The sequence below is a fragment of the Myodes glareolus genome, chromosome 3, assembly GCF_982192425.1.
Source record: "Myodes glareolus chromosome 3, mMyoGla1.1, whole genome shotgun sequence".
NCBI lineage: Eukaryota > Metazoa > Chordata > Mammalia > Rodentia > Cricetidae > Myodes > Myodes glareolus.
In genome coordinates, this window is record NC_142028.1 from 86958675 (window position 1) to 86981703 (window position 23029).

Here is a 23029-nt window from a genome sequence, read left to right on the forward strand (position 1 = left end):
CTTTTCATGAGGCAGAATTCCTGATCGAGGACTAAGTGCCTATCATTTAGTAGTACTTAATAGCTTTTGACTAGTTGCTCGTCTATCTTCTGCCCATCTCTATATCCTTGATTTAATTTATGTCTGGAAGAGTGGAAGATTATATCCAGGAATGGCATCTTCGGTGCAGATGTGTTGGCCATGATTGGCGTTATCATTCCAGAGAGAGTTTCTCAAGATGTATATTTAAGACATCTGGTCCCCTTGCGACACAAACAGACTGGATCTTGAGGATATTCAGTTATTGAATCGAGAGCAGAAAGTCCAGTGAACCTCGTGCATTCTCAGATGTTTGGTAATGTATAGCAGAACCTCTAGGAAACGGTTAACTTTCCTGAACCTTCCTGGATGCCTGCATCTGAGCTGATGTGCTAGGTGAGCCTTGAGCCTTGCTGCTGTCTTGAACAACAGACTGTTCTGACCTCAGGAGCTCCAAGAGCCAATAGGAAACACGGGGTCTCTGGCAACTGCGTCTTGGGTTTGCATTTTGTCTGTCTCTGGAAAGACAACTCTTTACTGAACTGTTTTAGTTAAATATCACCTTTTCTTAGTCACGTGGCGATTTCCCCAAAAGGGCTAAAGGGCTTGGGGCCATTTTGAAGGTGTTTAGCTAATCGATACCTTGGTTACTGGTTAATCACATTGAATGGGAACTAAGGAACTTCTGATCATTGTGAACATCTGATAGGTGTTTGGGGTTCCACCCTGGAGATTTCTATAACTTCTAAAGCAGGCTATTTTCTGCTTTCACATAGATGCTAGATGGTGACTTTTGGATAGGATGCTTATCATTGTTCTCTTTGGCTTGTCTTTGATCTCATGGCATCCCGGGGTAACTGCACAAGAGAAAGTGAACAAGTAAGTGGACTTTAGATCGTTGCAGAATTGGGCTTCTCTGCTGGGGGACAAAGATATGTGATGCTGGCAGTGGGCTGTGTTGTCGTGGAACCTCTTTTTCATACTATTCCAATCCAGTAAAGGAGTTGGGACAGGGGAAAAGCCAGTTAGTACTAGTCTGATCTGTCTAGCTGGGAATTACCACCCCAGTCCTCGGCAGCAATCCAGACCGAATCATTCAGTCTCTTTGATTCTCGATTTTCCTCTGTAGACTGAGACTTAAAATACCTTGTCTCTAACAGCTAATGTAGGTGTAATCAAATCCTGGACTTACAATTTACTCTGCATACAGTCGGCATTTAATAAGTAGTATTTTCCTCAAGCAATGTGAGGCTGTTAGCCTACACTTCATTATATATAAAAAAAAAATGGCAAAAATCTATCACCTTACACCTGTTGGGAGGATATATATAAATAATATTTGCAAATATTTTTGTAGGTGGAAAACAAGAAACCATAGAGAGACTCAGCCATATCATTCTAAACCTTTGCTCTGGGCTTATAGCAGAGGTAATATTTTCCCATGTCTGTTACATTTTGCCTATTTGTTTTTCCTGAGATTTCTAACCTGGCTTCACATGATTATATATCATTATTGAATATTTCATGGTTCTTAAGAAGCATTTTAACTTCACTTTGGAAACAGATAGCTTTTAAGCACACTCTGTCTCTTAACCATTGGAGGTTTTAAATAGAATTATTTTCAAGTTCTTATTAGTTAACTCAATTTTGAATCATTATTGTTTAAATGCTAGAGTCAGAGAGAAATTCCCTTTAAGTAACAGTTCAGAGGGGGAGTTGTGTTTTACAAGCAGATAATCTGTAACTTACATTTTCAACAAATACACTCTTGAAACATCATAAAATTCATCGCTAATAATTAGAAGCTCAGGCAAGAGGTCGCTGGTGAAGGAAATCTCAGCTGAGATACTCTCAAGTATAAAAGCTTATCATTGTAATCCTTTCTGAAAACGAACAGAGTCTTGATGTTTGATGAACTTATCAAACAAGACAGATCAGTGAAGAGGGAAAATTCAAGTCAAGGCAGAAGAGATCTGATTCAGCAGCATACAAAGTGCTGCGGGAGAAACCATGGGGCTCTTGTGTTCACTGCCGGTGCTTCTGACATTGGTCTTGAAAAATAGAAAGTTACATGATAGCATCATCCCCCTGGGTTCAAATCCCGGTGCTGGCACTTGCTATTAATAGTTGTTTGATCTTGAGCAAATTACATAAGCATTCAGGGCTTCATTTTACTCACTTGTAAAATGGGAGGAAATTAAGAGCGGGAATTAAAGGCTTGAAAGTACCTAGAACAACGGAACAATGCCTCCCACTTAGTGAGTATTCACTCAGAGCAGCTCCCAGGGACAGCAAGCAGAGGGCTGTTATTGTTGATTTTTCCGTTTGTTTGGATGGCTGACAGCAATCAGAAAGAAGAAATTTATAATGTGCCAATTGGCATGGGTCTTCCAGATTTATACAGATCAATTAGAGACTTGAACATTTTGTTGGATTTTTTGCAACAGCACTTGTTTTTATCCCCAAATAAAATTCCACGAGATACCTGACATGGAAGATGTATGTGTGCACACGTACACGTGTGTGTGTGTGTGTGTGTGTGTGTGTGCGCGCGCGCGTGTGTTTCATGGCTCATGTTTACTTTGTAAGCTCATGGTTAACATTTGCTCTTTATACTCTCTTGAAAGAGATAGGGATTGTGTAAGTATAAGATCTTAAAGCCATGGAAGGAAGTTACAATTTGTCTCAAGATCAGTGATTCTCTAGAACACATTTTAAACAAGTAAGATGTTTTGGTATGTGTTAGTTATAAAACTTATTAAAATTCTTTCAATTTATTGAGATTCCTTCCTTCTTTCCTTTCTTTTCTTCTGAGACAGGGTTTCCCTGTAGCTTTGGAGCTCCTGGAACTTACTCTGTTTGATACCAAAGACCAGCCTCACCTCGAACTCACAGAGACCCATCTGTCTCTGCCTCTCGAGTGCTGGGATTAAAGGCGTGCGCCACCACTGCCCACCAAGATTTCTTTAATGGCTAAGAATGTAGGATTAGTGGATATTCTATGTTGTTTGGTATAAATACTTGCAAACAAGTTGAGAAACCTGTTGATTAACCTCTGAGCCACCTCTCCAGTCCCTGTTGCTTAAATTTCCATCTCTTTGTTCTATTACTTACTAAGAGAGGTGACAGGCAGTATTATTCAACTATTCTTGTGGGTTTCCCTCTCTCTGTTTTGGTTCTATCAGTATGTATCATGTATCTGTTGAAGCTGTGTTATTAAATTAAATTAAACACAGAAGAGAGAGAGAGAGAGAGAGAGAGAGAGAGAGAGAGAGAGAGAGAGAGAGATTGAATTAGATGGATTAATTATTTTTCAGCATCACTATGACAGAGTGACTGAGGGGACAATGACAACTCAAGGGAAGAATATTGCATTTTCCTCAGCAATTTCAGAGACTTCAGCACATCACACAGGGGCAGTACGATGGAGGAGAGTAGGATGGTCCATCCCACAGCAGAGAGGATGCAGAGAGAAGGGGATGTCTGCTCTTGGCTGGCTTCTTTCTTTTATACCATTGATTCTGACAGGGCCCTCAGCCCATAGGATGGTACCACACACATTCAGGGTAGGCCTTTTCTCTTCAGTTATGTTTTCCTGGACAGGTCTTCATAGATGCACTCAGAGGGTGAGCTTTAGCAGTCTCCCCAGTGATCCTGAACCCAGTAGAACAGACCATGGAGATGAGCCATCACACAGGACTGTCTTATTGATGAACAGTCCTTTCATCATTGAGAAATGCTTTCATTATCTTAGATGATTATTTTTAATTCACAGTGTATTTGTTTAATAGTAATGCAGTCATTCTTGTTTGCTTATTGCTTGTGTTTTCATGGCAAATGGTTGTCTAATGTTTTGCTTTACTATATATGACCATATTTTTAAAATGATTATCATGTAGATATAGTCTAAATATGATCTCTGTCTTTTTTAAAGGCTTAGTTGATTATCCATTATTAGTATCATCATTATCATCACATCATCATCATTACCTCCTTATTATGGTTGTGCTGGGCATTGGATTTGGGACATTTTATATACAAGGCAGGCATTTTTCAACTGAGCTACCACTCCAGACCCAGTCTCTGTCTTTTAGTGATAGTAATTAGACCATTTATATTGAATGTAATTATTGGTGCGGGGTGTCTTTGAATTCATCATCTTACTATTTCCTATTTGTCCTATATCTTGTTTCCATATCTCTCTCTTTCTCAGATCATCTTTTAAATTTAGTATTTTATAATTTTAAGTGGATAGAGTAACTATTCTACCTTTTTGTTGTTATTCTATAAAATTTATAATGTATAACATAAACTTATTACAGTCACTGTTCAAATGATATTATAGCAGTTCTAATATTGTAATTTCATTTGTATAACTTCCTTTGACATTTATTATAATGTATTTTTGTCAGTGAATTCTATTACCTTATCCTGAAAATGGTTACATTACACAAGAATTAACAAATAGTTTACTTGACTCATATTACAGAGAAAATCTGAGTGCCAGCAAGAAAGAGGGAGAGATTTGGGTAACAAGATTTCTTATTTGCCATTTTATAAACATTATACATCATTGCCACTTCATGCTTCTTAAGTTGCTTTTTAATAATCCTTCAAACTGAATACCAGGGGAAGATGGAGCAATTTGGTGTGTCCCACTGAGATGTGTGGTGGCACACACAGTCTTCCAGCCTCTGGACCAGCATTATCACCAGAACCATCACCAGTCCCTCCCACCAAAAAAAAAAACCAAAACAAATTACCTCTTTGAAAATGAAAAATGAGCTCCTGCTTTGAAAACAAGTCATGGTCTTCATTTGGAGTTAAGAGAGCTCAAAGATCTTCATCCTATCATTTCTACTGACAAAAACCAGAATCCTCTAGGGAGACTGAAAAAAAAAATGTAAACGAAGACTTCAATCCTAGAGGAAACATAAAAACACCTAAGCATCCAGTGGAATCATCACTTCTGTAGTAACCCCTATGTATACATAGTAGATGCCAAGGAAGTGTCAATCAAGTTTCTTCTTTTTATTTTATTCCCTTTATAGGCATCAAAGTGTGTTTGCCCAAGTGTCTGGGCCAGAGCCATGTGAATGTTCTTAGCAGTCATCAAGATGACTGGAATTAATATGCATACAGGCAACACGGTCTTCTAATTAACATACACAATTGGGTGGCTGGGACTCAAAAGTGAGTCACAGTAATATAGAGATTGATATTCAGAGTAACTAAGCATAAGCTATGCATCAAACGGCATTGAGTATGAATTATGCACGAAATTCTGGTACACTCTTGGAACTAAAAGTGTGTGTGGAATGCCATGTGGCTTGTAGATTTTTTTTGGTATTATTAATTTGTTGTTTATTTAATAAGTAAATAATATGGATATAGTAGTTACTAGGTAGTAAAATAAGGCAAATGAAATCTTGATCCTCCTGTAGCTTACAGGCTATGGTGGTTTGAATGAGAATGGTTCCCATAGACTCATGTGTTTGAATACCTGGTCCCCCGTTGGTAGAACAGTTTGGGAAATACTAGCAGGCGTGGCCTTGTTGGAGGAGGTGTGTCACTGGGGGCAGGCTTTGAGATTTGAAAACCCACACCAATCTCATTTAGCTTTCTTTATCTCTACTCCATGCCTGGGGATCAGGATGTAAGATTTAGGCTACGGCTCCAGCGTTGTGTCTGCCTGTCTCTTTCTATGCTTCATGTTTGTGCCATTTATGGTCCCTGGCTCACTCACTGACACTGCAAATTCAATAAACTCTTTCTTCTATAGGTTGTCTTGGTCATGGTATCTCAGCATAGCAATTGAAAGTCACTAAGACAGTTGTTGTAAAAGGCCACTTGTTTGTTTCCCAGCTGCCTGGCAGCTCAGACCTGAAATAACCACACAGAAACTGTATTAATTAAATCACTGATTGGTTATTAGCTCTAGCATCTTATTGGCTAGCTCTTACATCTTCATTTAACCCATCTCCATTGATCTGTGTATCGCCACAGGGCTGTGGCTTACTGGGTAAAGTTCCAGCATCTGTCTTTGGTAGACCTACATGGCTTCTCTAAACTCCACCTTCCTTCTCCCAGCATTCAGTTTAGTTTCCCCCTGTCAAACCTAAGAAGTTCAACTTAGGATCATAATGTTTTCTGTGCTGAGGTGAGGAGTGGGGATGTGAAGCAGGGGAGCCTGGTGGGGAGCAGCTGGGCAGAAATGCAGTCCAGGGGGGCGAGCTGAACTTGGACAGCCCTGGCACGGATGGTACGCGATGCTGGTGGAGCGAATCTCGGCTCCTTGAGAGTAAGAAAAGCGAGAAGAGGAAAAACAAAGAGGTGTCCTGAAGAATTCCAGTTCTTAGAGAAGCCCAAGGTACTGACCACTGAGTAAGAGAGCGAGTGGAGGTTGTATTGAGGAGGTCAGAGGGAGCAAGCTTCTAGAGGAAGCTGTGGCCAACACAGAGCAAGTCTGATGAAGTTGTACAACTCTCCGGTGGGCTTAGCGGTGAATAGGGTGCTGAAGAGGGATCACTTTCAAAGCTAAATTTAAAATACCTTCATCTCATGATATAATTCCTATGTAATTGAATGGATTAGCTCAAGATTATATCATTAGTGACAATCGGCTTTGGCTAGAAACTGAGCCTGTGTATTAGGGTGCCCCCTTGTCTTAATCAGATAGGCTTTCTGACCTACTGGCTTTGGATCAGTAAGTAGCTAATTAATTATTTTGTTTTCTAAGTTCCTGAGGTGGCCACACTGTGGGGTCAAACATTTGACTCCCGGGTTGCATATTCAACTAGATTTTAAACCCTTTTCTAACATGCCAACCTGAGTTAAAAAGTAGATGAGGGCTGGGGAGATGTTTCAGTTCGTGAAGTACTTGCCACACAGCAGGAGTTTGAAGACCCAACACTGGTGAAAAAACAGGGCAGCAGAGTGCGGTAGTAATCCCAGTGCAGGGAAAGTAGCAACAAGGGGATCCCCGGGCTTGCTGGGCAGCCAATCTAGCCAATCAGCGAGCTCTAGGCTCAGTGAGAAAGCTTGAATTAATAAAAGAGGTGTAGAGCAATTCAGGAAGACATCTAATATTGACCTCTGGCCTACATGCTTGTTCATACATATAAAGCATGCACACACATGTGGGTGTGCACACAGAGAGAGAGAGAGAGAGAGAGAGAGAGAGAGAGAGAGAGAGAGAGAGACAGAGAGAGAGAGAGAGCGAGAGAGAGCGAGAGAGAGAGAGAGAGAGAGAGAGAGAGAGAGAGAGAAAGAGAGGAGGGGAAGGAGAGGGGAAGGGAGAGGAAGTACCTCAGTGGTCCATGGCCCAGCCCTGTTCGGGGTATATTTCTGGACATTTCTGATGCAGATGGAGAAGTTTGCACGTGGCTAAATAGAAAGTATTAGGAAAAGAAATGTGTTCTAGGCTGCAGCTCAGGGTCTCACACACAATCTCACTCCACATTCAAAAGAGTTTTCCAAGTTGTTATCTCTGGTTTTGGTTGTGAGTGGTAGAACCTGGGAGCAGACATGCAGCTCGCTGATAGACTCTAAAGTCCTGCTATCTGCGTTTCTCCAGCTGTGTTCAATAGCCCTACAGATGTTGTGTGAAAAAAAATGGTTTGAGGTTAAGATAAGTGAGGAAATAATGGAGTGAGCAAAGCGAAATGCAGAGCCCCTAACTCTGTCAGGCATTTTCAATGTTCCCGCATGGCACACTGTAGGCAATTTATTCAAATGAATTTGACCGTGGAACTTGTCTTCTGTCTTCTCCTCCCCCCCCCCCCACCATGGATTTATAGTTTACAAAACTGGCACACTAGAGATCAAGCTTTGAAGAATGTGCAGCAACACCATAGAACTTGTACCGTTTGAATGGATGAAGGACATGAAGGCATATATACAGAGGAACTCACTAGTAATATCAAGCAAGTTAGAAGCCAAGGCCTGATTAGTCTCACATGCTCCCGGGTTCTGGTACCTCAGATTAGGTTTCTTACTGACTGAGCAGGTTCTTGCTATCTGGGAGATACTCTCAAATTATTTGTCAAGATTTCATAGGTCACAGAATTATCAGTACCTCTTTAAGGGTCACGGATGCATTTTGCACGGCTGTAGCCAAATGCTTGTGGCTGGGCACTTAATGAAGAGGGTTATTTCACTCGTGGTTCTGGAGGCCTAAGTGTACACTGCTGGCATTTCTTGGCTCTGATGATGGCCTTTGGCTCAGTCACAACAGGGCAGATGGCGTCATGGTAGAAACATATTGTAGAAGAGAAAGCGTAGTCAGCCAGAAAGCAAGAGGCTGGAGAAGGAACGGCGAGACTGCTCCTGGTCCAGCAGCCCACCTTCACAGACCCAGGCACTGAGAGACCAGCATCAGTCCCTTCCTGTGGATGACGTTCCGTGATGTGATGCTTTACAGTGGGTCCTATCTCGTAGAGAGTCCATCTTCCCAACACTGCATTGCTGGAGACTCAGCTTCCAACACAGAAAAACCTTGAAGTGTGAACCACATCACACCACAAGCATTATTTAAGAATGGCTACAGCTCCCCGGGAAAGCTATTTGGCAATATGTGTCACAAACTTTAAAATCAACCGTTCCTGGGTTAGCCATTCTTAAATGATGCTTGTAACCAGGACAGAGAAAGACAATTATCATATGTACTCACTCATAGGTGGTTTTAAAACATAAAGCAAAGAAAACCAGTCTACAAACCACAATCCCAGAGAACTTAGACAATAATGCAGTCACTAAGAGAGACTTACATAAACCTAATCTACATCGGAAGTAGAAAGTAGAAGAAGACAACATCTCCTGAGTAAATTGGGAGCATGGGGACCTTGGGGGAGGGTTGAAGGGGAGAGGGGAGAGGCAGGGAGGGGAGCAGAGAAAAATGTAGCGCTCAATAAAAATCAATTTAAAAAAGTAAAAAATACCAAACCAAAAAAATAACCAAAAAAAGTAAATAAAATAAACCACTCCATTCTACAGATCCCATTGCCAGAAATAGCTTAGAATTCAGAAAAACTTGGGGCTCAAATATCTATTTATTATGGAATAGTAAAGCAAATACACCGTCATCATAAATAGTTTATAACTCTTCTGTATTAAGTGGGAAAGATCAGAACATACAACGTGATACTCTGTATGCCCTCAACTATATTATGAAAATAGAATGGAATGAAATATAATAAAATATTAATGGTGGTAAGATTTGAGATAATTTTTTTTATAATTGTTGCTATACTTTCTTTAATGTGAATGCATGACTTGTAGAATCATCAAAAATGAACTACATTTAAAAATTCATTAAAATGATGAGAGAATATTGGTCATGTTGGCCGGAGGTGACTTAGTGGCGGTCCTGGTGTTCCTTCTGTGTCTGGCCCCTGGGACAGCATCACCATGTGTCTCTGTCTAGACATCATGTCATGAGCTTGGGAAGCGGCAGCCCTGTAGCATTACTGTCTGGGTCGCTGCTTTCAGCGGCCTGGTTTTACTGTTTGTTTCCCTCCACTGTGACATCACAGCACAGGCTGTAGCCTTACCTTGACTGTTCTTCAGTGAGGTGCAGGGAGAATGCAAGCCCTCTTCGATCCCCAAATCTTTGGCTTGTAAATTCTCTCCATGTTTCTCTAAAGCGTTCTTTAATTTTAGGATAGTATATCAGAAAAAAAAAAAGACCCGTGGCTTTGATCTCTCAGCATTTCTAGATGTCAAGATTATTTTAGCTCTAACTAGGAATCAGGTTCAAGCAAATCTAAAAATGTCACTGCCTATTTCCCAGAAATAGGCCTTATTTTTCCCTTTCTTCTTTTCCCTGACCTCTATTTCCCATCCCTTCCTTCTCCCCTCTTCTTCTTTCTTCTTTTTCTCTTTTCTGAACAACTTCCACGAGTCCACTCATGACAGATGGTAGGATTCAGTAGCAATAGAGACAAAGGCCTGAATTCCAAGGGTTTGGACTCTGGTGGAGACAGGAATTTTACCAATATATTACAAGCGTGCTAATTCTACATCAAGGAGAAGGGGCTTTGAGAATGCTAGACACCCGAGGGCAGAGAAAGGGGCTCAGCAGTGCCTACAGACCTTCTGCCTTGTTCACTAGTTCAGAATGGAATACTCTGATAGGAGCTGGGTTCGACAACCAGCAGAGACTAAAGTTTGCAAACATCCCTGGAAAGGTAGGGATTATGTGTATACATTGAAGTCTTATATTTTTGATTGTGAGCCGAGCCTTGGTGATTGAATAATCTCTCCAGCCCAAGCTGTCTCTCCCAGTGATGGGACTGGGACACCAACCCATCCAACAATCTATGACCCACAAACTGCCCTGCCAGGAAGATGTGCTGGGCATTGGTGTCTCAGAGCTTGTGGGAGAGCCCAGTCAGTGACTGGTCTAACCTGAGTAGGAGCCCACATCTGACACTGCCTGAATGGCCAGGATCCAGAAGTTGGATGGCTCAGAGGCCTTGGGTAGAACCAATCATGACTAACCATAAAAAAGTCAATGAAATGATTCCTAATGATATTCTGCTATATTCATAGATTGATGCTTAGTTTAATTGTCGTCAGAGAGGCTTCCTCCAGTAACTGATGAGAGCAGATACAGAGACCCACAGCCAAACCTTAGGTGGAGCTCAGGGACTCTGCAGAAGTGTTGTAGGATGGTAGGAGCCAGAGGGGTCAAGGTCAGCAGGAGAACATTGTCCACAGAATCAACAAAGCGGGGCTCACAGGGGCTCATGGAGACTGAAGCAGCAACTATGGGTCCTGCCTAGGTATTCACCACACCCTCTGCATACATCCTGTGGTTCTTTAGCTTGGAGCTTTTATTGGACTCCTAACAGTGGGAACGGGTATGACTCTGGCTCTTTTGCCTGCCCTTGGGACCTGTTTCCTCATACTGGATTGCCTAGTCCACCCTTGAATATGAAGGTTTATGTTTAGCCTTACAGCATCTTGTTATGGTAGGGGAAATGAAAGGAGATTGGGAGGAAGGAAGGGAGGGAGGCAGGATATTGTTAAGATGTGTTGTATGCGAGGATAAATAAGTGAATGAATAAGGAGATAGACAGATAGCTTGAGATTTTCCCACAGTTCTCTTCTGCTGTCGTTTTAATCTTTAAAATGATTATTTTCTCACTTTAGGCGGGTTAGCCGAGCTGTGACCCCTGAGCCAGTTGCCTGTCAATTGAGCAGCTGGTCAGAATGGACAGATTGTTTTCCATGTCAGGACATGAAGGTAAGTCACCTAGGAACATTTCAGGGTATTGTAATCTGATCTCTGCATTAGGTACCAATGGCAACAAGCAGCTGGGACTATGAATCTAGGGCTCTAGAGAGAGCATTGGAAACCCTGGATACCTGGATGGTGAGGCTTGTGCCTGCCTCTCCTGATTTTGTTTGTCAGACATCCTGGGGCGGGGCTGCTGAAAGGGTCTGCATTATGACACAGGAAAATAGCCACCAGGACACAGGCGCACTGAAGCTCCATGGATTCTCTGGGTACTGGCCAGCGCTTTGCCCTCTAGTGAAGGTAATCTGGCAGGGCCGCTGGATGGCATAGCAACAAAGAGCCAAGATGCCCACAGCAAGCTGAGCATCACAACTCTGAGCAGTTCCCTGGGCCTAACAGAAGTTTGCAAATGCCACCAAGCTATCCCCAAGGTTGAAAAGCCCAGCACACCTAATATATAGTCATGCCCATGGTGGTGCCCATTTAGAATTAGAATGATTCAAGGTAGCTCCCAAATCCAGTCTTATCTGAAAGGATAAAGAGAAAAATCTCATTGACTCAGACGCACTGGCTCAGGTTGACAAAAAGCAGTCTACACAGGTACTACACGGGTACTGCGTTTATATTGTTTATGAATCCCTTCAGGCGGTACCTGCCTTTGTATAGGATGTAGTCTGGTAGGTTCCATCATCCCCAGCCTTTTTGCTTCAGACACCACTGCCTGGATAGAGTGTGTCAGGGCAATGCTGTCAAGTTCAAGTGTTTACCCTGCAGTCACACAGTTTCGGTTGAATGCCGCTTCTTAGCTTCTCTGTTACTGTGGGTTTATTTTTCTTTGCCCTTTCTGCACCTCACTGTGGTAGCAGACCAGTGCCTACAGTGTGGGGTTCCTGGACGCTGAATGAGTGACATGGACAAAGGCACCTGGCACATAGCAGGTGTTTGACACACATCCTGGATCTTTATAGCCATAGTCCGGACCCCCTCTCCGGCTCCTCCATGACCTTGAACTGAGCAGAGCTTCGGTGGGCCTATTGGTGCTCATCCTGCCTCTCCACTCCTCTGACAAGCTGAGATGCACTGTGAATGTTGTTGATTTGTTAAAAAAAATCATAGAGCTAAGAGGCAGTGGAAACACAATGTGAACCTGAATTATTGAACTTGAAGCTCTAAGATTAAGCACCCTGCCTCTCCTAGTGCAAAGAAATGACAAAGCACCCTCACACCTCACCTGTTTAAAGTCGGCTCCTGCATTCCAACTTCATCCTGATATATAGTAACCCCCCAAGCAATGATAATACATTTCTACAAACATGGCAGCTTTATACAAAGGACATTTGTCCCCTTGGGGTCCTGGAGGCCAGAAGAAAGTAATAGACGTGTGAGTGGTGCCTGCCTCCTTTTGGAGACCCCAGGGGAGAACGTGTGCATTGCCTCATTCTCTGCTGGTGCTTGCCAACAGTCCTTGGCCTATGGCTATATCTCTCCCCTCTGTCTCTCTAGACAGATTGCTTCTTTTTCTTTTGCGTCTTCTCCCTGTGTCTCCCCCTGCAATCTCTATCTCCTTCTTCTAATAAAGTACAGTAATACTTTGGGCAACTCAGAAAACCCCAAATAACCACATCTCAAAACTGCTAATATTTTCAGCATATGCTTTTGCGAATAAGAGCAAATTGAAACCTTTTACAGATTTGGAGTTATACTTTTGGTTGGCCATTACTCAACCTATTGAATATCTTAAGCCGGCCCTTTTCTCATGTTTTTGTTTAGGAACCAGATTGCACAGGGAATCTCTTACAGTTTCTGTCGGAATTGAATTACTTCCCTAAATACCGGGGAAGATGTACGTGTCCGTGAAGAAATCCTTACGATATTAAATCCTCTTAATTATTTAAGTAAAGGACCACCTTTGTTTTATTTATTACTATGTTTCTTCTTCTCAAAGTCACCCAAACAAAGATGTGCATTTCCGGGAAGAAGCATTACCTACTACATAGACAAGAAAATTATGCTTTAATGACAGAAGCCGCCAGCAACCGTACAGAGAGGTCCCTCAGGGAGTATTGACACTCGGCCTCCTACAGCATGCTGTCTCCATTATTTGATAGCAACCTAGTAAACAGGGAACAGATAGAAATGAACCCGGAGGCTCACAGCACTGTCCCAAGTACAGACACTACAGGAAGGACAGTGATGGCACTAATAGTCACCATTTGTCAAGACTCCCTATGTTCCAGGCACTGCAGCAATGCTTTACATAAACACATTGTCTGGTTTGGCTTTCCCAAACCAATAGAGGGAACAGGCACTATTGCCCACTGTCGGGAGTTTGCCCATTGAGAAAGACGGAACTGGGACTTAAATTTGGGCACAGGCACCAGGGACTCACAGATTAAAGAAGCAACTCACAAATGCTCAGTCACTGCTTCTTGGCTTGTTAACATTCTTGAGGGAAGCACCTTTGGCTGAGCCATGGTCAAAGGCAGAAATACTAATAATACAAAGGGCTAAATGTTTCATTGTCGATCATTCCAGGGATGTTTTCCTGGCACTGTGTTTTGTGTTATCATATATTGTATCTCAGCTGGACTCTAAACTTCTAGAAGGCAGTGAGACCTCACATTTCTCCTGATATCCTGGTTTTCGGCCTCCTGTTTCTATACCAGTACCTGACCCTTGTACATTTTTCAGGTCAGGAAGTCCTTCCTTATCATGAAACTCTAGAACCCCAAGTTTGTCATGTGTTTTAATTCTTTCTGTCTTTAAATCAACACGTATTCACTCGTATGTAGCCAAGACTTGACTCGGGGATTGAGACAATGTCTCCTCTTAAGTCTATTCATTTCTCCATAGTGGATATGTAGCTACTTGAGTGCCGTAATTTCTAGAAACATCACTTTTCCCCAAAACAGAATCATGAGAGATAGCTATTATTGGCTCACGTTGGGTTGAGAGCAGTCCCTGAAGAAGTCATTGCAAACAGGCAGATACGATGCTCTGACCATCAAGGCCTGGCTTGTATTCACCTTCCTCTGTGATGGGGGGAAGAGGGGGAGGGAGGCCATCCTTATCAGAACCATAGGAAATATATGTCAAGTAAAGAGGAGATGGCAAGACCAGAAGCAAACAGACAGACAAACAGAAACCCTGCAAAAGCAGAATGGCAATGGCCTCTAAAGCTATACCCGACCAGAGACCAAGTCTGAATATACAACGTCCCCTAAGGCTGTCCTTCCCTCATTTCCTTCCACTACTCCATCTCAGCCTGTGACTTTCTCACTGAGATGGTGGATAAGATAGACAGAGAGCCAGGTGCTTTGTCACCGCTGTGCTTGACAAGTGCTAAGGAAGAAGGAGGATTTGTTGGGTACAGGGTTGAGTCAGGGAAGGCTGCCCAGGGGAGGGAAGCCATGGGCTTTGAAAGATAAATCCTTGTAGTTGGTTGACTATGGGAACAGAGGTCTTCCCTAGGAGGTAAGAAGACCTTCAGTGCACATCTGTCCCAGTCTTTCATTCGATCCTTCACATCTGCATTCCGAATTCCGTAATGACTGTGCCACCTGTCTGAACACCACGGTGCATGCTCGTGTGTCCCCTTCTAAGACAGCCCTGAAGGCAGCTTTCAATCACGAAGCAGTTATTCCTTATGCTGAGCTGAGACCTGCCTGCATAGCTCTTGGATGATTGATTGACAAGACGATGTTTGGTTCGCAATCTGATTTAGTACCGACACCGGAGCCTCTTGCAGCCGAGCAAGTTTGGGGGAGCCATCTGCAGTGGTGACATCTGGGATGAGGCCAGCTGTAACAGCCCCACACCATGTCTGAGGCAAGCACAGTGTGGACAGGATTTCCAGTGTAAAGAGACAGGTGAGTAGCATGCCAACGCTACAACAGCTGCACTTGTCAAACACAGCGCGCCGAGTCGTACTTGGAAGCTGGTTACTGTGCAGACTCCTAACTGTTGGGTAAGGACCCAGAAATGTGCATTTTAAGTCAAACTAGTAACTCGTGTAACTTTTCTTTTTAAAAAAATACCTATTTTATTTTAAAATTATTGATAGAAAGATGGTATGTGCACGTGTGAGTGCAGGTGCCCATATAGGCCAGAAGAGGGCACCAGATCCTCTGGAGTGGAGTGATAGTCTATATGATAGGAACCACCACTTGGTATGGGTGCTCAGAACTGCATGCAGGTCCTATGCAAGAACTACACACATTCTTAATTGCTGAGCCAGTCCAAAAAATTTTGATTCATATATATATTTCATATAAAAAGATAAATAAATAAATATATTTTATTTAGAGAAAGTGCAATTCATAGTTAATAGATAACATTTATTAAACAAACACTTACTAGGTACATATTAAGTTCCAAGCAGTGTACCACCTGCTGTTAATATGCAAATTAACAGCAAAATATCTGACCTTGAGGAAGTCCTGATCTGTTAGGAAGAGAGACCTACAAGAGGCCAATTACAGTTTCACAGGATAGCTTCGGACTGTGTGTAATTCTCTGGTGGTGGTGGGGTATACCAGAATAATCTTTGAGGACTCAGGACAGTCCTTAAAATGGCATTTGATTTGAGGTTTGGAAAATGCAGTTGAAGCTTCCAGAAGAAGGCATTTAAAAAAAAAATGAGAAATCAGGAATTTACAGTCTTCCCAGAATCTTTTTATCAGGAGGGCTTTAGAAAGAGACAGGTTGGGTGATGGACCCCTAAGGTAAGCCAGAACAAGGTGGGCAACCAGGGTTCAGATTGTGATTTGGAGGGATGGGGACTGTCTCAGGGTTTCTATCACTGTGAAGAGACACTGTGACCATGGCAACTCTTCTAAAGGAAACCATTTAATTGGGAACTGGCTTACAGCTCAGAGGTTTAATTCATTATCATCATGGTGAGAAGCATGGTGACACACAGACAGCCATAGTGCTGGAGAAGAAGCTAAGAGTTTTACATCTGGGTCCACAGAAAGAAACAGTAAGCCACACTAGGCCTGGATTGAGCTTCTGAGACCTCTAAGCCCACCCCTAGTGACATACTTCCTCCAACAAAGCCACGCCTACTCCAACAAGGCCACACCTCTTAATAGTGCCATTCCCTGTGAGCCTATAGGGTCCATTTTCTTTCAAACCACCACAGGAGCCCTTGGCACATACAGAGCAAGAGAGTGGCATGGGCTGGAATTTTAGAGGGTGATTGGTGGGTTCGATGTGGAGGCTGGATTTGAGAGGGACAAATGGGTAGGCCTGAGCTGAGGGACACAGCCTAGCTAGAAGGCTGGCAAGGATGGAAGAGGCGGTGCACGCAGAGAGAACAGGACAGACTAGGGGGTGAAGGTAGGGAAGTCTATGGCAGCAGATGTGGGGGAATGTGCTCTCGGGAGCACCCTCAGTCTCGCCTCCCTTAGGTCGCTGCCTGAAACGCCACCTGGTGTGTAACGGAGACAATGACTGCCTCGATGGCTCGGATGAGGACAACTGCGAGGACGCCGTGGTCACTGAGGATGACTGCCATCAGTATGACCCGATCCCAGGATCAGAAAGGGCAGCCTTGGGGTAAGCGGCCACCTTGGCTGTTCAAGAGTGGCAACTGATTCCTCTCACATTAGGGACATCAGTTTTGAGGCAGAATGAATCTGTTTTTGGAAGTTCCTCGGAAGGGTACTGTAGACTGAGTTTCTCTGTCCCTCTAACTGCTCCCAAATAACCACACAGAGACTTAGCATTAATTATAAGTGCTCAGCCAATAGCTTAGGCTTGTCTTCATCCAGCTCTTACACCTTAAATCAACCAATTTCTATTCACCTATATGCTGCCCCGCGGCTCATTTACCTCATCTATGAACTCCCCATGTTGCTTCTTCCATGTCTGGCTCGCGACCCCTCAGACTCTGACCTTTTGCTCTCCAGCATTCTCTCTGTCCCCCAAAGCCTGCCTAGTTATCAGTCAACCATCTTTTTATTAACAATGAGAGCAACACATTTCCACAGTGTACAGAAGAGTGCCTGTAGCTACAAGTAGCTTTTGTCTCCTAGGGCAGCTTGCACAGTCCTGGTAAGGTGACGTCATCTTTACTGTCCCTCTGGTCCTTCTCCCCTCTCTACTGTCCCTCACATCTCAGCCCAATTTCTTTCATTTCCAAGGCTAGTATCTTCCATGACAGTTTCCTAGATATCCCCAAGGCAGCTTTCCCCAGATGGACCTGACATTTCTAGCAGCCTTGCTCGCTGCACTCTGGACAAGCTAACAGTGTGATTCTGTGCAAAGAAAATGCGCTTCGTGGTGAGACAGGAGCTTGAACCTCTACCTTGCTATTGTTTGATTCACCTCTCAGATGACAGCTTTTTCTGCTGAGCTGGACTCAGGCTCAGTTCTAATTTCTCCTCACTGTACACCTTAAGTCTAGGCTCAATTCCCCAAACGCCTTATACTCAGTCCTTCTGTGCGTTAATCAATTGTGTTTCTTCTTTCTACAGTATCTTTGTCTATAGCCTGACCTGACTGACTTCTTGCCTAGCGTTATGGACCAAACAGTGACCCTCTCCGATTATGTCAGAACCCCAAGCACCTAAAGTGATTGCATTTGTAGACAGGGATTTGAGGGAGTGATTAAGGTTGAACGAGGTCAGAGGGGTGGAACCCTAATTCAAAACAACTGGCATCCATAGAACGAGATGAAGAGGTACAGCAATCTATTCCCACCACTTTACAGACAGGAATCTACACGAGGACGTGAAAAGGGCAGCTGTCTGTATGCCATAAAAAATGTCTCACTGGAAACCAACCTCGAGAAAAATCTTGATTTTGCATATAGAACCAAAGAAAAAAAATTGAGTTCTGATGTTTAAGGTACCAATCTGATATTTTTAAGGCACCCAAGTATCCAATTAAAAGTATGACTTCTAGGAAATCTAGGCAGTGTCCCTCACCTGCTCTTGGCTGTACCCGCTTGCCTTAGCCCCTCCTGCAGTTCATAGAACATCCTATCCTGATACGCCAGCATGCAACCATCAGGGAGGAAGACAACTATTAGGGTGTCCCCCAGGTGAGACACAGAACACCTAGCCATCTCAGCCGCCCCAGGCCCCCAGGACGAGGGCTGGCTTATGGCAATGATCTGGGGTTGCCATTCTGCTTATTCGGGCTTGCCTTTGGCCTTGTCCTTTTCGTTGGGTGTCAGCTCCTGGAGGGCAGGAATTGCTTATGACCCAAGCTCTCCACATCCTCCGTTCTGTCAGAGTATGTCCCATCTCCCTTCTCACCAACTCTAGGCTCCACTGAAGTACATCGATATGGGCGGCTGCCTCTTTGCAGAGAAGGAATTGTGAGAGGTAGTCATTGTCACAAGTGACCCAGGGACACTGTGAACTGTCTGTTAGGTAGCTCTCATTTATAATCCTTAGTTGTTCTGAGATCACACTAGACTCACTCACCAGACTGTTTGGATCCTGTAGTTACTTGCATGTAGACTCACACACACAGCACCAAGCCATGTGCTTTTCTTGAAACCAGTTGTACCTTTTCATTAGGACGGCCATAACAAAATACCTGACCTGGGTAGCTGAAACAACCAATGTATTTTGCCATGGCTCTAGAAACTAGACACTGAGAAGAAGAGGTCAGTCAGGCTGGTTTCTTCTAGGGCTTTCTCCTGGGCTTACAGGTGGCTACCATCGTCTGGGTTTTTACTGAGTCTCGTACACATCTCTGTCCTAACTTTAATTTTATGCTCTGAGATAAGGCTTAACCGTACTCTTTAAAGTTTTTTTAAACTTTGTATATTTTTATTTTATGTGCATTGATGTTTTGCCTGCATGTATGTCTGTGCAAGGATGTTGGACACCCTGGAATTGGAGTTACAGACAATTATAGCTGCCAGGTGGGTGCTGGGAACTGAACTCAGGTCCTCTGGAAGAGAAGCCAGTGCTCTTAACTGCTGAGCCAGCTCTCCAACTCTACTTAGTTACTTCTTTAACAGGTCTGTTTCCAATTGGCATCACATTTTGAGATCCTGGTACTTAGAATACCAACCTATGAGCATTTAGAAGCAAATTTAGAGGACACCACACAACCAAAGGGAATCCTTGTTGGTTTAGAAAGTATCTGTGGTGAACAGAGTAGTGGAATGTTGAGGTGTTGAGCTGAAAAAGACTCCTCTTCGACAGAGAAAAACATTGCAGGCTACTGCTCTGTTCTTCTGTTGATTGGATCAGGAGCAGTAGTGACACACGTCCTGAATAGCCTGTTTCTCTTACACTGAATACAGAAACTAGCTGAACCATGCTATGTATACCAAGAAGTTGATATTTTGACATAACTCTGCACTTTTCAAGGTCTTGGAAACTTTTCTTGATATTTTAATCCTAATTTTAGCATTTCCCAGCTTCAAATTTTTATTTATTGTTAAATATACGATACATACTTGAGGCAAAAACTGTGTCAACTGTGTCTTCCTGTTCCCTGCTTACATGCTGGCATCTTACCCAGTGGCCCCTGTTCTTTCCCCCCCAGAGCTGACCTTGTTAAGATTTTCAGATTAACACTGCATACTATCTGGGAAACAAACCTCTATGCAGGTAGTATGTATGAAAATATGATCATGACATATATCTGCTATATACTTTTTGGTTTTAGTTAAAAATGTTCTCCACACAATTTTGATCATGTTTCCGTGCCCTCCCCCACTCACCCAAGACACCCTCACTTTGTCCCCTATCCATCTTTATGTTTTCTCTCTTTCAAAAACAAGAAACACATTTTGATTTTTTTGTTTTTGTTGTTACACACTTTTAAAGCCGAATGCCATTCGATGACTTTCCTATTCATACACATATTCTCTTTCTCACTTTAAAAAAGAAACATGATGCCCTGTAACAAGGGTTAACCATAGTCTGAAGGCAAAACCCTGTTGTCCTTACAGAGTTTTTTTTAGAACACAGCAGTCACCTTAAAAGTAGCAGTGGTTAAAGCCCATACCCTGCCAAGTCCAACAAATTTACTTTCTGAACCCCTATGTAATATGTTTGCTGACTCTTTTGCAGTGTAATTATAGACTATTTTGACTATCTCTCAGCGGAAGACAGCTAGATCCCTTCTCATTGTGTTAGCTACTTTTCTCACATTTGCAACCAAATTACCTTCAAGAAGCCACATAGGGGAGGAACCATTAATTTCGGCTCATGGTTTGAGGGCACAGTCCATCGTGGGGGAGGCATGGCAGTGGGAATGTCTTACAGATGTGATGGCAATGCTGTGAGGCTGCTTGCTCACTTCTTGATGGATTAGGAAACAAGAAGGGGAGCTATATCCCCCAAAACACACGTCCCCTAGTGAGGCCCCCACATAAAACAGTGAGACCAAGTGTTCAAACATGAGTCTGCGGAGACCGACCATTTCCCACCCAAATTGTAACTCCCATCCTCGCTCTTACAATCAGTGCAGCAATGAATATCCTTGCCGATGTGTTCTTTGTGCACATGTGTAGATTTCCAATAGAGTACAAATCTAACTATGTCTTTTTACTTCCACTGGGACGTTCCCAAATGTAGTATACTTAATGGTCGTTTTTGAGACGTCCTGTGGCTCTGGGGTTTTGTTCGGTATGTTTCAGAGGCTGTCCTTTTAAATTGCAGACAGAAATATGTTCAGTGAGTAGACAGATAGAAACTGGAGGGTGGCAATAAAGGCAGGCGACCCAGACTTCAGTGTCAAAAACAACTTGAAGAAGAGAAAATCTGCTGTGACTAAGCAAATTATTTCATTTTTTTGAGCTTCAGTTTCTGCATTTGCAATGTTGTCATGAGGTCTAAAATTAGCGTGTGTTAAATGTCTAGTTTAATGTGTATTCAATTCATCATAGCTGTTATGACATCACTTCTGCTAATAAAGAAGAGGTGGAGAAAGGAAGTAGAGATAGACAGGCACATACTTAGGACTTCTAAGCCATGGCAGCTGCTCTGGAATGAATACCCATTTATTCTTTGAGATAGTTTATAGTCACGGTCTATCTTTTGTTCCTTTTCTGCTTTTGCATCTGTCCCAGAGTGTGTCAACAGTCATGGGAGTGCCAAGCCAAAAGCCAGGAACCTAGGGATGGGGGGAGCAGGGGAGACCTGGCTATTTAGAGCCTTCAAAGAAGGCCATATGGAGGAAGCAACTCTTGCTACATAAGAGTTTCGGAGGCAGAATGAAGCAATACTTTCATTATTTGTTGCCTAAGAGACTTTTATGTCCAGTCTTAGAATATTCGATCCTCTCTGAAGTCTATGCTATGGTGACAAAGTCACAGCTACAGGAAGTGGCCGAGCTGGAAATCACTCAGGGCTCTTTTGGATGCTCACACTGTACCCATTTGCCATTCCAGGCTGTCCCAAAGACAATGGATTTTCTGAGGATTAGAACCTTCCACATATATGATTATGCAAATTCTCCTTTTAGTAGCAGAGCCTTTTTCTGAAAGAATGATGCCAGCAGCAGTAGAAGGTCTGTCTCCCACCGCCACTTTTCCGTGGCTGGGATTAAAACACCACGGCCAAGGCAACTTCGAGAACTAAGTGTCTCATGGTTCCAGAGGGTTGGAGTCACTATCACTCACGACAGGGAGCACGGCAGCAGACAGGCAGGCACAGTGCTGGAGTGGTAGCCCAGACCTTACATCTCAGCCACGAGCAGGATAAAGAGACAGCCAGCTGGGAATGGCAAGGGGTTCTGAACCCTCAAATCCCACCCCCAGGAACACACCTCCTTCAACAAGGGCACACCTTTTAATAGTTCCTAAAACAGTCCAACACACTGAGGACCAAGCATTCAAACACAGGAGCCTATGGGGGGCCATTCTCATTCACACCATGACCATGTCTATTCAGCCTAACCTATGCCAAGCCCGTCTATGACGCCTTTAACGTGCATGAATGCACATCTGACTCTAGGAGGGTGGCACTGTTCTACCAAGTGGCTTAAGCAGGCCAGAGAGACGGAACAATTAGCCTGAGCTCACACAGCTATCTGTGGCACTAACTTCACTGGCTTCTATGCTCGAATTCTCAATACCCGTGCATGTTCTCCCGTAACCTACCAGCTAATTAGAACTGCCTCCTGAGGATGCTGGCTTAGATGCTCTGGTTAGGGGCTACCTGGGGGTCCTGGCCCAGTCCACCCAGTCTTTCAGTATTGCCTACTTTTCCTCTGTGCCCTCCAGGTACTTGAAGGAACCCTAGGGCACCTTCAAACTCACCCGGTAAAATCAGTTCTTTACCTCCCAGCTACCACACATTCTAGAGGATGACAGGTAACATTTTCTTTGCCTTTGCAAAGATTTTTCCAAGATGTTGGTTTTTTTTTCAACTTAGGTACAATATCCTGACTCAGGAGGAAGCCCTGAGTGTGTACGATGCCAAGTATTATGGAGGCCAGTGTGAGACTGTGTATAACGGCGAGTGGAGGAAGCTCCAGTATGACCCTGTCTGTGAGCGTCTTTACTATGGGGATGATGAGAAATACTTTCGGAAACCCTACAACTTCCTTAAGTATCACTTTGAAGTGAGTCTGATGGAGATGACCTAGGGTGGGATGGAGGGAGCAACCTGGGGAGGCGGCTTGCTTGGGAGGCTTTTGTTGTCCGTAGGGATTGCTGGTGACTGAAGGTGTCTTCATGTCTGCTGCCCTTGTATGTTCAGTGTTGAGGGTGGCGAGAGGTGAGTGTGTAGGAGAACCATGGAATAAACACAGTCTCCCTCCTGTTCAATCTTGGCTCCGTTCTCAAACCAG

At 43.5% G+C, this 23029-nt stretch overlaps 1 protein-coding gene across 1 annotated transcript in view; it reads left to right on the top strand.

Annotated features, from left to right (window-relative positions):
- Positions 1–706: 706 nt before the first annotated feature.
- The window catches only part of C8a (complement C8 alpha chain), a 55234-nt gene continuing 32911 nt past the window's right edge, over positions 707–23029 (top strand). Inside the window, exons 1-5 of the mRNA XM_048453233.3 lie at positions 707–897; positions 11173–11266; positions 14985–15129; positions 16672–16819; positions 22612–22801. Coding sequence (XP_048309190.3) covers positions 821–897; positions 11173–11266; positions 14985–15129; positions 16672–16819; positions 22612–22801 — 654 coding nt within the window. The 5' untranslated portion in view covers positions 707–820. The remainder of the gene's footprint in view (positions 898–11172; positions 11267–14984; positions 15130–16671; positions 16820–22611; positions 22802–23029) is intronic.